We start from the raw sequence: 15522 nt of genomic DNA, 5'->3' as shown, positions 1-15522 counted from the left end.
GGATTGATTCTCTCTTTCATTACAGCTCCTTTTATACACGATTGTCATGGACAGCCACTGACGTTTTGCTGTCCAGCGCAATCTGTTGGACATTTTGTCATCTTTTTTTTGTTCTAATGCAACCCCGTGTCATTCCAACCACGTGTGTCAATTTTTACATCTACATTATTCCGTGGTTTAGTAAGTTTTCAAATTTATACTGACTTTTTGATCACCTGGTATAATCTATCTGAGACCTTCCAGTATCTCCAGGCTTCTTTCATGTATACAACCTTCTTTCATGATTTATTTAGGTTACCAATAAATAACAAGCGCTAACAAGATAGTTTCATAGGCGGCGACAGGTGCCGGCCTATAAAGTCAGTATTGGTTCTTAAGTGAAAATGTTTGACGTCCGCAGCTGTAGAGAGTAGAGGCTGCGCTACACGGTAGCAGCGTGGTGCCTCCTGTGAGGCGACAGAGTTTGGCCGTCGTGTGCGCCTGTCTGTACTGACCGACGACGGTGAGGCGGACGCGGAAGACGGCGGGCGGGTGCGCAGACACCTGGCACTCGTAGTCGCCCTGGTCGCGCTCGGCCGCCGCGCGGATGCGCAGCCGCCAGTCGCCCTGGCGCGGCTCGTAGCTCAGCTCGTAGCGCTCGTCCGCGCTGTACGTGTGCGGCCCGAACGTCAGCAGCTGCAGGCCGCCGCCCTCCTCGCGCCGCATCCACGACACCTGCCGGGCAGAGGACACAACGTCAGTCAGCTGTCTGCCAATCTACAATGGAAAGGTAACAGTCGTCTTCAGCTGCACGTCTGATCAGAAAGATCGGCACACCTAGTAGTGGATATTAAAATGGGCATAAATTCAGAATGGTTTAGACATAAGGGTCAAGGAGAACATCGCAAGTAATTTTTGTGTGTCCATCCTTTTGACTGGGACTACGACCGTTCAGTATTGTAAGAAAATCAAACATTTACAGCCGTCCTTATGATGACATTTATTGTGTAGCTACCAATTTCGGCGCTTCAGTGCGCCACTTCAGGCCTTAGTTGATGTTGAAGGGGTTATCACGATCAATACATACGACGCAGGAGTGACTAACATAAACGTTTTACACAAGCTGTCATCAGAACGACATAAAAACAATGACTACCATAACGTGCAAATGAAAATGCCACTGTCACGTTGCCAGTTGACAATTGGAGTGACGGCATCGCAGTTACAGGTACGTGTGGCATTCATTTAGTGCTGGTTATCTGAGTTGTACCTTACGGTAATCATTGGACATAGCGTAAGTCAGTTATGTTGGCCACTGATGCATCGTATGTATGGATCGTAATAACCACTTCAGCATCGATTAAGACCTGAAGATGGTGCACTGAAGTGCCGAAACTGGTAGTTACACACTAAATAATGCCGTAAGGACGGCTGCAGGTTTTTCAATTTCTTACATCACAAGTAACGTTGGGAAGGATGAACACCAGATGATATGAAAGTCATAGAAAATGCAAACGATGTGGTCGTATGGGAAGACAATGAGCAGAAACTGCAATAACAGCTAAACCTCTGGCAGAGCGTAACTGAAAAAGTAGGCATGGAAATAATCTTAACAAATATTGAGGGCCTGAAAATCAGCAAGTAAAAATAAAAAAAAGTAGATTGTAAATCGTTATGGAAATATTATTAAAGAAGTGAATGCTTTCAATTACGAAAAAAGTGGGTTAGCAGAAAATGAAATCTCCAAAAGGAAAATTTAGCGATGATAGAAAACTGCAGTATCTTATTATTGTGTATCAGACAACATTAGTCCAGTCAAAGAATTAGAACAGACGGATTTGTACAGTCATGCACGCCAACCAGCGGAACGCCGCGAAACGGCATCAAAAAGGCGCTGACCCCCGCGTCAATGAAGAGGGGGCAACGCCACACCTCATGGAAGACAAAGTTCACCGGACCCTGTCAACGCTGATTTAAGGGGGAATGGCAGGGTGCCGGTTCGAAAAATTGGAATTATTTTATTACGAAATTCGAGTGTGTACAGGGTGGTACATTGATAGTGGCCGGGCCAAATATCTAACGAAATAAGCATCAAACGAAAAAACTACAGAGAACGAAACTCGTCTAGCTTCAAGGGGAAAAACCAGATGGCGCTATGGTTGGAACGCTAGATGGCGCTGCCATAGGTCAAACGGATATCAACAGCGTTTTTTTAAAAATAGGAACCCCAATTTTTTATAACAAATTCGTGTAGCACGTAAAGAAATATGAATGTTTTAGTTGGACCACTTTTTTTCGCTTTGTGATAGATAGCGGTGTAATAGTCACAAACGCATAAGTACGTGGTATTACGTAACATTCCGCCGGTGCGGACGGTATTTGCTTCGTGATACATTACCTCTCTTAAAATAGACCGTTTAACAATTGCGGAAAAGGTCAATGTCGTGTTGATGTACGGCTATAGTGATCAAAATGCCCAACGGGCGTTTGCTACGTATGCTGCTCGGTATCCTGGACGACATCATCCATGTGTCCGGACCGTTCGCCGGATAATTACGATATTTAAGGAATCAGGAAGTGTTCAGCCACATATGAAATGTCAACCACCACCTGCAATAAATGATGATGGTGTTATAGCTGCTGTCGTGCCTAATCCGCACATTAGTAGCAGACAAATTGCGCGAGAATCGGGAATCGCAAAAGCGTCGGTGTTGACAATGCTACATCAACATCCAGTGCACCCGTACCATATTCCTATGCACCAGGCATTGCATGGTGACGACTTTGAACGTCGTGTACAGTTCTGACAGTGGGCACAACAGAAATTACGGGACGATGACAGATTTTTTGCAGGTGTTCTATTTAGCGACGAAGCGTCATTCACAAACAGCGGTAACGTAAGCCAGCATAATATGCCCTATTGCGCAACGGAAAATCCACGATGGCTGCGACGAGTGGAACATCAGCGACTTAGGCGGGTTAATGTATGGTGCGGCACCATGGGAGGAAGGATAATTGGCCCCCATGTTATTGATGGCAATCTGAATGGTGCAATGTATGCTGATTTCCTACGTAATGTTCTACCGATGTTGCTACAAGATGTTACACTGCATGATACAATGGCGATGTGCTTCCCACATGATGGATGACCGGCACATAGCTCGCGTGCGGTTGAAGCGCTATTGAATAGCGTATTTCGTGACAGGTGGATTGGTCGTCGAAGCACCATACCATGGCCCGCACGTTCACCGGATGAAACGTCCCCGGATTTCTGTCTGTGGGGAAGTTGAATGATATTTGCTATCTTGATCCACCGATGACGCCTGACAACATGCGTCAGCGCATTGTCAATGCATGTGCGAACATTACGGAAGGCGAACTACTCGCTATTGAGAGGAATGTCGTTACATGTATTGCCAAATGCATTGAGGATGGCGGACATCATTTTGAGCATTTATCGCATTAATGTGGTATTTACAGGTAATCACGCTGTAACAGCATGCGTTCCCAGAAATGATTAGTTCACAAAGGTACATGTATCACATTGGAACAACTGAAATAAAATGTTCGAACGTACCTACGTTCTGTATTTTAATTTAAAAAACCTACCTGTTACCAACTGTTCGTCTAAAATTGTGAGCCATATGTTTATGACTATTACAGCGCCATATATCACAAATCGAAAAATGTGCTCCAAGTAAAACATTAATATTTCTTTACGTACTACACGAATATGTAATAAAAAAGGGGGTTCCTATTTGAAAAAAATGGCAGTTGATATCCGTTTGACCTATGGCAGCGCCATCTAGCGGGCCAACAATAGCCCCATCTGGTTTCCCCCTTCAAGCTAGACAAGGTTCGTTCTTTGTAGTTTTTTCGTTTGACGCTTATTTCGTGAGATATTTGGCCCGGTCACGATCAATGGATCACCCTGTATACGACGCATCAGTGACTAACATACATGATATACGCGCCACTGTCAACTTGACAGGCGATGTTTGGAGTGAGGACACCGCAGTTAAAGGTACGTGTGGCATTCATTTAATGCTGGTTATTTGAGTTGTACCTTACGGTAATCATTGTTTTATCTCTTTCTGGAAATAGTCTGCGTAAGCCAGTTATTTTGGCCACTGGTGCATCGTGTGTATGGATCGTAATTACCACTTCAGCATCTATTGAGACCTGAAGATGGTGCACTGAAGCGCTGAAACTGGTAGCTACACTAAATAATGTCATAACGACGGCTGCAGACGTTTTATTTTCTTACAAGTAAGTTTTGCGAAGTGTGAACAGCAGATGATATGAAAACCATAGGAAATGCAAACGATGTGATGGCATGGGAAGACAATGAGCGGAAACTGCAGTAACAGCTAAACCTCTGGCAGAGCGTAACTGAAAAAGTAGGCATGGAAGTAATCTTAACAAAAAGTGAAGGACTGAAAATCAGCAAGGAAAAAAAAGTAGATTGTAAGTCGTAATGGAAATATTATTAAAGAATGAATGGTTTCCATTACGAAGGAAGTTGGCTAGCAGAGAAATGATATCAGAAAAAAGAAAATTCAGAGAGGATGGAAAACTGGTGAGTATTTTATTATTGTGTATCAGACAGCATTAGTCCAGTCAACGAATTAGAACAGACAGATTTGTGCAGTCCTGCACACCAACCAGCGCAACGCCGCGAAACGGCGTCAAGTAGGCGCTGACCCCCGCGACAATGAAGAGCGGGCAACGCCACACCTCATGGAAGACAAAGTTCACCCGCCTCTGTCAACGCTGATTTAAGGGGGAATGGCAGAGTGCCGGTCCCAAAAACTGGAATTTCCTTATTACAGAATTTGAGTATATACATTGAAGAATTATTCCCCAAAATGTTACGCTCGAACTCCTAAAAGTAACGATTCTGTGAGCGTTTGAAGTAGAGTGTGCCCAACTCAAAACGCCGTTCCCACAAGCCATTATCGGTGTTATCACCCGTATTTATACGAACTGAGTAAACCTGATTTGCCGGAGTGTTGTTTGGACGCTTTTACTCAAAATGTGAACGAAAATTTCAATACTCTCATTTCTAGCTACGATCCAAAATAACATCTAGGCGACGCCAAACTGTCAACTTTGCTTCAGATTTGACCGCATGTCTATTCGATGTAGGCCATATGACCAGCAAATCAAAATCGACGATGAAATTCGCCGACCCTGTGAAGATAGAGACGACAGCGGCAACGTGCTCACCGACGAAAAGGCAGAAAGCGGCCATCCACTAGCCGGAGCAATAGTTATTATGGTCCTGTCATCGATGATTCCCCGTAAGTTTCAACCTTTGCCCCCATATTTCATATGATTAATACCTGTCACACTTGAAATCCGTTTTTCTCAAAACTATGTTTTTAGGAATCGTTGTCGTCTCTCACGCTACAATTTCATCTGATTTTAATGACTTTTGGACTCCCTTCAAGCAAACTGAATTCTCTTTAGTTCATCGTAGCCGATTTCATTATATTTTTCGGCCAAAGAAGAGGTGTCCAAAAATGGTCATTTTTTCAAATATCTGTAACTTCGTCAACAGTGTTTTTGCGAATCTCTACGACGAACAAAAATTACATATGTTAGGAACAGTATGATATGTTGATTTTATGTTTCACGTAGACACAACCGGAGTTCCTGCGACAACCGTCGATCTACCTCCTTTCACAGCTGCTTCGGAAAAATCCCAACTACACAAAGAACATATTAATACTTCTCAATACAAAAATACCAACAAAAACTTCAATGTATGCTTTATACAGGGCTATTACAAATGATTGAAGCGATTTCATAAATTCACTGTAGCTCCATTCATTCACATATGGTCACGACACATTACAGATACGTATAAAAACTCATAAAGTTTTGTTCGACTGAATCCGCACTTCAGGTTTCTGCTGCCAGAGCGCTCGAGAGCGCAGTGAGACAAAATGGCGACATGAGCCGAGAAAGCGTATGTCGTGCTTGAAATGCACTCACATCAGTCAGTCATAACAGTGCAACGACACTTCAGGACGAAGTTCAACAAAGATCCACCAACTGTTAACTCCATTCGGCGATGGTATGCGCAGTTTAAAGCTTCTGGATGCCTCTGTAAGGGGAAATCAACGGGTCGGCCTGCAGTGAGCGAAGAAACGGTTGAACGCGTGCTGGAAAGTTTCACGCGTAGCCCGCAGAAAATCAAATGGCTCTGCGCACAATGGGACTCAACTGCTGTGGTCATAAGTCCCCTAGAACTTACAACTACTTAAACCTAACTAACCTAAGGACAGCACACAACACCCAGCCATCACGAGGCAGAGAAAATCCCTGACCCCGCCGGGAATCGAACCCGGGAACCCGGGCGTGGGAAGCGAGAACGCTACCGCACGACCACGAGATGCGGGCAGCCCGCGGAAGTCGACGAATAAAGCAAGCAGGGAGCTAAACGTACCACAGCCGACGGTTTGGAAAATCTTACGGAAAAGGCTAAAGCAGAAGCCTTACCGTTCACAATTGCTACAAGCCCTGACACCCGATGACAAAGTCAAACGCTTTGAATTTTCGGCGCGGTTGCAACAGCTCATGGAAGAGGATGCGCTCAGTGCGAAACTTGTTTTCGGTGATGAAGCAACATTTTTTCTCAATGGTGAAGTGAACAGACACAATTTGCGAAGCTGGGCGGTAGAGAATCCTCACGCATTCGTGCAGCAAATACGCAATTCACCAAAAGTTAACGTGTTTTGTGCAATCTCACGGTTTAAAGTTTACGGCCCCTTTTTCTTCTGCGAAAAAAACGTTACAGGACACGTGTATCTGGACATGCTGGAAAATTGGCTCATGTCACAACTGGAGACCGACAGCGCCGAGTTCATCTTTCAACAGGATGGTGCTCCACCGCACTTCCATCGTGATGTTCGGCATTTCTTAAACAGGAGATTGGAAAACCGATGGATCGGTCGTGGTGGAGATCATGATCAGCAATTCATGTCATGGCCTCCACGCTCTCCCGACTTAACCCCATGCGATATCTTTCTGTGGGGTTATGTGAAAGATTCAGTGTTTAAACTTCCTCTGCCAAGAAACGTGCCAGAACTGCGAGCTCGCATCAACGTTGCTTTCGAACTCATTGATGGGGACATGCTGCGCCGAGTGTGGGAGGAATTGATTATCGGCTTGATGTCTGCCGAATCACTAAAGGGGCACATATCGAACATTTGTGAATTCCTAAAAAACTTTTTGAGTTTTTATATGTGTGTGCAAAGCATTGTGGAAATATCTCAAATTATAAAGTTATTGTAGAGCTATGAAATCGCTTCAATCATTTGTAATAACCCTGTACATTGCAGCAAATCCTATCTGTCTAATACGTTCCACTACGGGGGAAAAAACATCCTGAATTAGAGCAGTATTATCGTCCGTCATCATGTAGTTCCCCCTTAACTCGCCGCCCATCGCTGCAATTCGGTAGCAGACTCGGATGCATCAGTACTGGGCGATAGCAAGGCCATACTTAGCCAGCGTTCTGCGAGTAATAATAGTGGATCGTTTTGGAGTTCTGCCACCAGCCATCGCAACTTCTCTCGTTCACTGTTAGTGTCAGTGCTGGCTCCCACAGTAGCCGACACAACCATAGTCGTCAAAGACGACATGACAAAGAAGTTTGCGGAGGGTGAACATCAAGTGATAAGAATATCATAGTACACGCAAGCGATGTGATGATATACGAAGATCGTCAGCGGTAATTGGAAGGGCAAGTAAGCCTCTAGCAGAGTGTAACTCAAGAAGCAAGCATGGAAATAAGCTTAACAAGAAGTGAGATACTGAAAATCAGCAGCGAAATTCTTTTACAAAGGAGAATGTATTTCATAATGGAAAATTAATGAAAAAGGTTAAAACTCAAATAAAAACAATCTGGATCACGTTTTCAGATTTTAATACAGCAAAGCAGCGTTTTATACCGATCGCTTCTTCGCTCCAATTACAGAATGCTTTCTACAACATTAAAGCAGGGAAATTTTTCAATTACCGAGAAGTAGGCTGACTGAGAAATGAAACAGGCAAAACAAAATTCGGAGACGATAGAAAACTTCCGACAGTAGTATTACTGTCTATCAGACGCAATTAATCCAGTCAACGAAGGAAAAATAGGAGAAAATATTGTGCAGTCGCAAAAATTTTTCACAGTGCTAAAGAGGGAATGGCATGAACAAGGTACTAAAACACCAGACTGATCAGACGTGAACCGAGTGGGGCGGGGGGGGGGGGGGGGGGAGGGAGAGCGGAGAATGAGCGTTTGAAGATCACTTTACTGTGTTTGTCTTGAATAACGCGAAAACCGCCACTCCTAGTGACAATGTTTTCTAGATTAAAATTAAACTCCGCAAATTTTCCTACAGAAACAGTCATCCTAATTATTGCCCAAAGACTCATAGTTTCGGCGTTGCACAGCACGGATGAATCGCAGTTATTAAAAATAAATTTCCAACAATATGAAGTTATTGTTTAAATTTAAATGAAGTAGTTTGGAAACAAATATTAAAAGTCTCTAAATTCTGTAAGTGGAGTAGAGCTTTGTTAAGGGGAGAACTGTGTTCCTAGGATGTCACACGCTGAAGACTGAGAGATGAGGGGTCGAAGCGCGAAGGTGTACAGGATGACCAACAACCAATTTCCTCTCTAGCAGCGTAGAAAAGTGAGCAGAGGTTCATGCAGACTCTGTGCATACTAATTACTTGCGTTAGTGTTATTAGTAACTCATATCTGCAGCCCATGTAGAGTTAACGCATTTAGTACAAAATAAACACTCCTTGCACATGTCCGTGCACTGTCAGAAGTGATTGAAAGGAACGCTATGGAGGGTCCGCATAACTTTCTGAGGCACCCTACAGTTGCTGCCTGTAGCGTAAAAGGGTAAACAAAGAGGGTAATCCTCTGCTCCACTAGTTTACAGACCTATGAAGGAGGGAAGTTCATGAATACAATATGGCGACCTACTTTCCCACGCACTGCATTACCACACACCTCACCCCACCATCACGGTACACCCGTGAAAGAACATTTTTTCCTCACTAACGGCTCTGCTGCACCTACATTTTTTTAACTCACTCAAATTTAACGTAAACACAGATTTTATATCATTTGAGAAGTATTTTCAGTACTCTGCGATTTTTTCACCCTCTGCAACATTTTTTGAAAACCGGTAGTTCTACAGAGAAACGAATACGACATCTCTCTACGAAATTTACTGCAATTTAATTTTCTATTCAGAAGCACGTCCGCTAGAAGCTGCAGGAGTTAAAAAAAACCTTAAACGCCAACCCAGGCACCCACCCTAACGCTCATTCCCCCATGACACTACCTCCCAGCACAGTGCAAAAATGTGCGATTACACCATTTTTCCGCAAATCGAATCTTTTAGTCTTCGTTATCTTTAGTGGTAATTGAAAAATCCTGCTGAAGCAAAGAGCATGATATACAAATCATGATATACACAAATCTCCACTAATACATTAGAATGTTAGACAATGAAAGACCTGTGTTAATATTAGTGACAGAGATGCGCGTTCTACGAAGGATCCTGCATAACACAAGAATAAACAGGGTAAGGCATGAAACAATGCAAAATATACTTTAGATCAATCACCAAAAGCAGGCTATGGCGAGAAATAGGCGGAACTGTTTACTTTTTCATTTCGTTGGAATAGTGAAAAATGGCTCTGAGCACTGTGGGACTTAACTTCTGTGGTCATCAGTCCCCTAGAACTTAGAACGACTTAAGCCTAACTAACCTAAGGACATCACACACATCCATGCCCGAGGCAGGATTCGAACCTGCGACCGTAGCAGTCGCGCGGTTCCGGACTGAGCGCCTTAACCGCGAGACCACCGCGGCCGGCGTTGGAATAGTGAGGAAAATCGACTACAATACCAAGAACACCACTGGTTTGGACAGAATCTGGAAGAAGACCTACTGGAATATCCACAAACAAGTTGGAGAGATAAGGTGAAGGGTGATGCGAATTGAAGAGGACAAAAACTGCAGCAGATGCTGAACGATAGAATGTAAGAGAAAGCAAAAGCCTGGGAGTAGCTATGTGAACGACGCGTATCAGATGAAATCTTTTTGGATGAAAACGAAGAAAAATATGGAGTGTGTCCATTCTTCGTGAAATGTTTTAGTGAATACTTCATTTAATCTTCTACAACTACAAATATAAACTGAAGTACCCTGCTCCTTTTTTTTTTTTTTTTTTTTTGTACGTGCGGTCTGGTATCAAGAATTACCGTAGAGATTTTGATACGTTCTTGGAATTCGCGGTATGGATATCACGCCATTATCTATAGTGAAAACAGGTAAAACCCGTTGAGATCCTTGATTCTCAGGATGCGTGAACCGTATGCGCACATAATTAATTACCACGTGCATATTCTTTATCTCAAAGGAACCGAAAGGAATCACAAAAGGTCGTTAACACATCGACAAAATTTTACAGATGAATTGCTATATGCATAGACCCTTCATTATTTATCATTTAATGAACAATTTTGAGGGACAAAGAAGTGGCACTGAATACGCAGTTAAGGAACTGTCAGATCACTTCAGATGGAGGCATTACGTAATATACAGCGCTTTCATCTCAAGTAATTCGAGAACTTCTGTTGCGGTATTGATGAAAGGAAATTTAACTGCCACCAGCGTTACCTGAATTCCATCAGCCAAGCAAATATTGGAAGTAAAAAGTGAAAGAAACTTATGCAGCATTGATTTACTTCACAGGCTTCTCCATTTAACAATGTTATTAAGCTATAGTAGCTAAAGTTAATTTACAGCCTCTTCCTATTAGCTTTACATATTAATAAAAGCACTCCGTTATTAGATTATCGTTTCATTAGCCACTTACCTTCCTTTTTGTGACGGCGTTGATGGAAAACTTTCCTTTTTAAATTAACCTCTCCCATTTCCAGCAGCACTGAAGAGCGAAAAGAGCTGTCTTCATGCGAATATAACATACCTCCTCTTCCATTGCAGAATTAGCGTATGGTATGTACACTAATGAGTAGATTTGTAAATAATCCTTTCAAAGGAACGAAGCATACGTTTTGCTGAAATGAATGATGTGCAAAGGTTAACTACACTGTAGGGTATGTAATGTTTGTTCCAAAATATTAAGGCGTTCCACGATGTTTTTTCCACATGTTAATACCAACCAGAACTTTATCTTAACATACAAATGGGAAAAACACGTAGGTAATGTGCTTGTGCTAAGAGAAATATGCTGGCAGACAGAGTTTAAATTTTTTGATCCAAAAGTAACACAAAGTATTCGAAGCTGTCCTGAAATTTCGTATAGTGGGCAGCCTTTTATAAATAATCTTTCGTGCCCGGACCACTGGGCGACGAATTAATTCTTTATTTATAGGCAGTGTCGATTGAAATGAATGTCTAACTAACTTGATAAAAATGACAACACATGGAAGAAGATTCTTGAAACAAATGCAATAGAGAGGTTAGAAGAACGTGATATCTCATTTTGTGGAAAGGGTTAGATATATCTGTAGTACAGAGCTCTGTCCTGTAACATATTTTACGATACATGGTAGGGAAACATTGTCGATTTATGGGTTGATTTCAAGAAATAGACGTGTCACTGATAGCGGATGTAGTTGGCAATTTTCTTCTCGACCTAATGTTTGAAGTTATAGTTCGTGGTGAAGGATCTTAAGATTATTCAGCTTGACTAGTTAATTTCCATTTTTTACATTTCTCAACGTGAAAACTTGACCATTAGCGCTCCCTTCCTAATTAGCATAATGTGAAAGGAGAAGATACGACAGCTGTCTGCATGAGTAATTTCAGTACGCATTAACAATCTGAATTTAATGAGATTTATCATAGTCTTGAACTTTAAAAACTGTCTTTCGAAACAGTCAACATCATTAAATCACACACCAATGTTCTAAAAAATTATGTAGCCACTGTCTCAGTAATGTTCTGAAATTCTGTTACCAGCGCGTTAATTAAGTCTAGTGGTGAGCGATCACGTCACGGGGAAGAACTTCAGTTAGAGACAAAATGTTCACTAACGTTTCTTCACGACGCCAAGGCTAGCTAGCACAGTGAACTATTAGTGCGTCTCTAGGCAGAGAAAGATATTTTCAGAAGCGAATCAGGAACTTAAATTTTGCCGGGCCGTCTGCTTTTCACACATTGGATGATAAGTAACACACATTGCATATGAATGCCAAAGAGGTTCAACCATAACAATGTATGCAGGGTGGCTCCCCTAAGCATTTCAGCACCCCGTATTATTTCTTACGCAATCAGTTACATATGGCAACAATAGACATTGAAAAACGACTTTCATGAGTATGAGTGTACGGCAGGGCTCATAAAAGCAAATACTATTAGACATTCTAAAACGTAATCAAATATTAGTTTCAACATAATCTTATGTTGTTTCTTAATGGACTCCCCATATTATATCTTAGGCAATCAATAACACACACACACACACACACACACACATATATATATATATATATATAACTTCCTGCCAGATTAAAAGTGTGTGCCAGACGAAGCTGCGAGGTCGAATCGTGAGTCGTGCTTGAGTAGCTCAGGTGGTAGAGCACTTGTCCGCGAAAAGCAAAGGTCCCGAGTTCGTGTCTCGGTGCGACTCACAGTTTTAATCTGCCAGAAAGTTTCATACCAGCGCGCACTCCGCTGCAGAGTGAAAATTCAATCTGATCACTTAGTACAGTTACGCAATTACATTCACATACGTCGATTTTGTTCTATTTAGAACAATGTGTCAAGCCCTATATCCTGAGAAATTTTTAATCCACTTAAAAATCAGTCTGCTAACTTCTTTTCCTCTTGACAACTGAATACTGCCGGATTATGGGGACCAGATTACTTCGAACGCCTCCACGTGGTACTCTGGGCCTGCCTGGGTGGCATCGTCCAAAATGTCTGTCATCTTTCTCTGTCTTCCTAGGCAGGGTTTCGGGATTATTTGCACGCAAATATCATTCAGTAAACTGCCATAAGATGACACATAAGGTCAGTATCTGACTTAGAATCGTCAATTCCTATTCCTACCAGTCATCACATCTTGTGTAGTAGGCATCTAATCAAGTTGTATGCGTTGATGCCATCAACTAGCTTGCCACTACATTACAACGAGAGCGCAAGTTCTCGAAAGCTCGAATTTCTTCTTGAATGTAAAAGATTTGAGGAGAATTTTATACAAATATGGCTCCTTGATAACAAGAGGCTAGTGACAGCATATACGATTAACAACAGACGAAATATAGTAACTTTCTTTGTCTGCCTTCGGTACAGAATGAGTGTGCATCAAATATGCTGGTCCCTACATTATGTGTCATATACGACTTACGCGTTCCACTTCTGCCGTGAATCCAGTGAAATTAGTACTTCAAGGACGGTAAACACCCCCCTCTACGATGGATAATGGGAGTGAATTGACGGACGATCTGTATTCCGACGCTTTATCAGTACGTGCTGCAGTTGTTGAAGAACGCGTTAGTACTATTAATCATGAACTCTAGAAGTAGTACACTTGATTGAAATACACGTTATAAATCATTACAATGGCGTTCCGTTGGATTGAGGTCGAGGAGCTGGGCAGGCCACTCGATTTATCGAATGTTATTGTTAGCAAAAAGTTCACTCACAGATTCTGTTTATGATAAGATGCATTGTGATGTTGATACGAACAGCCATCGTCCCTGGTAAGTTCCTCTCCTACGCTGAAGAGCCAAAGAATCGGGTACACCTGTAGGGGCCCCGCGAGCGTGTAGAAGTGCCGCAACACGACGTGGCATGTACACCAAAAAGTAGTGCTAGAGGGAACTTGACACCACGAATGCTGCAGGGCTGTCCATAAGTCCGTAAGAGTACGAGTGGATCGAGATCTCTTCTGAACAACATATTGCAAGGCATCCTACATATGGTCAAGAATGTTCATGTCTGGGGAGTTTCGTGGCCAGCGGAAGTGTTTAAACTCAGAATAGCGTTACAAGAGCCACTATGTAGCAAATCAGGACGCGTGGGGTGTCGTATTGTCCTGCTGGAATTGTCCAAGTGCGCCGGAATGCACGATGTACATGAATGGATGCAGGTGATCAAACAGAATGCTTACGTACGAGTCACGTGTCACCTGTCACAGTCATATCTAGACGCATGAAGGGTCCTATATGATTCCAACTGCACATGCCCCACACCATTACAGAGCCTCCACCAGCTTGAACAGTCAACTACTAACATGCAGGGTCCATCAACTCGATACAATCTCATACGGGATTCGACCGACCACACAACATGTTTCCAGTCATCAACAGTCAATCGGTTCTGCCACGCTCAGGCGAGGCCTAAGACCTTGTGCTGTGCAGTCATCAAGGATACATTAGCGGCCTTTCGGCTCCGAAAGACCATATCGGTGACATTTCGTAGAATGGTTCGCACGCGGACACTTGTTGATCGCCCAGCATTGAAATAGGCAGCAGTTTGTGGAAGGGCTGCACTTCTATCATGATGAACAATTCTTTTCAGTCGTCGTTGATCCCGTTCTCGCGGGATCTTTTCCCTCCCTCTTACTAATCGGCCTATCCTGCTTGCAATATGAAATATGACCGTGGATCGCGTGTATACCTAATGGAATTTTTCTAATTCGATAAGGCTATCTTTCCCGAAGGAGTAATATCAATAAGTAGGGGGAAAAAGTACAACCGATCTTTCTGATAGAAAAGTACTAAAAATAAAAAAAGTAATTAAACCGAACAGGGCTACAATTTGGAAAAATTGAAGTAATTTTGTGTATTCACTCACGAAAACTCGGGACAACAAAGGGGTACCACTGATCATGAATCTGAAAGTTACACTAATGAACGAAAAGGAAATAATTACGGTCGCCAGCCCACTAGGGCGATTTACATCCAAAATCCTGTACAACATGATGGAAAAGAAAAAACGAGTTTATGACGTTTTTTGACACTAATTTTAAGTGAGTATGTAATGATTAAGAAAACTGAGAAGTCACTTTTATGTTAAGTGGGTCATTAAATTTTGGAATAGGCAATCGAGTAATGATTTGAAAATATCCACTTAAACTGTATGTTAGTATTGAAGATCGTTACATGAACAATGACTTTCAGATACCTCAAAATAACATCATCAAAGAAATTTAGAGAAAGGCAAGTACTTTTTACTTTTGCAGTTACTTAATTTTCAAACTGGATTTCATATTATTGTCTTTTTCACTGACTTGAACAGAATTAAATACTAGGATATGTACCAAACTGAACAGCCATGTACTCCAAGCTATATGTAAAATAAATAAAAATTTCGCACTCTTCATTTGTGCATTTTCTTTAGATTTGGATTTTTTCCACTGATAGATTCTCAAATTTCTGTCAGCATATAAGGAAAAAAAATGGAACAGGGATCCTGCTTGGTAAAAATGTATGGGGGCAATGAGGACACAATCACCCTGAATTTAACTGACTATTATTTAAATA

The 15522-nt window shown here is 42.2% G+C and overlaps 1 protein-coding gene across 1 annotated transcript in view; it reads right to left on the bottom strand.

The window, feature by feature from the left end:
* LOC124622030 (irregular chiasm C-roughest protein-like) overlaps positions 1-15522 on the bottom strand; it is a 455626-nt gene that overhangs the window by 115974 nt on the left and 324130 nt on the right. Inside the window, exon 4 of the mRNA XM_047147591.1 lies at positions 495-714. Coding sequence (XP_047003547.1) covers positions 495-714 — 220 coding nt within the window. The remainder of the gene's footprint in view (positions 1-494; positions 715-15522) is intronic.

This window comes from Schistocerca americana, chromosome 1 (genome assembly GCF_021461395.2).
Source record: "Schistocerca americana isolate TAMUIC-IGC-003095 chromosome 1, iqSchAmer2.1, whole genome shotgun sequence".
NCBI lineage: Eukaryota > Metazoa > Arthropoda > Insecta > Orthoptera > Acrididae > Schistocerca > Schistocerca americana.
This window is presented reverse-complemented; position numbering and strand designations above follow the sequence as displayed.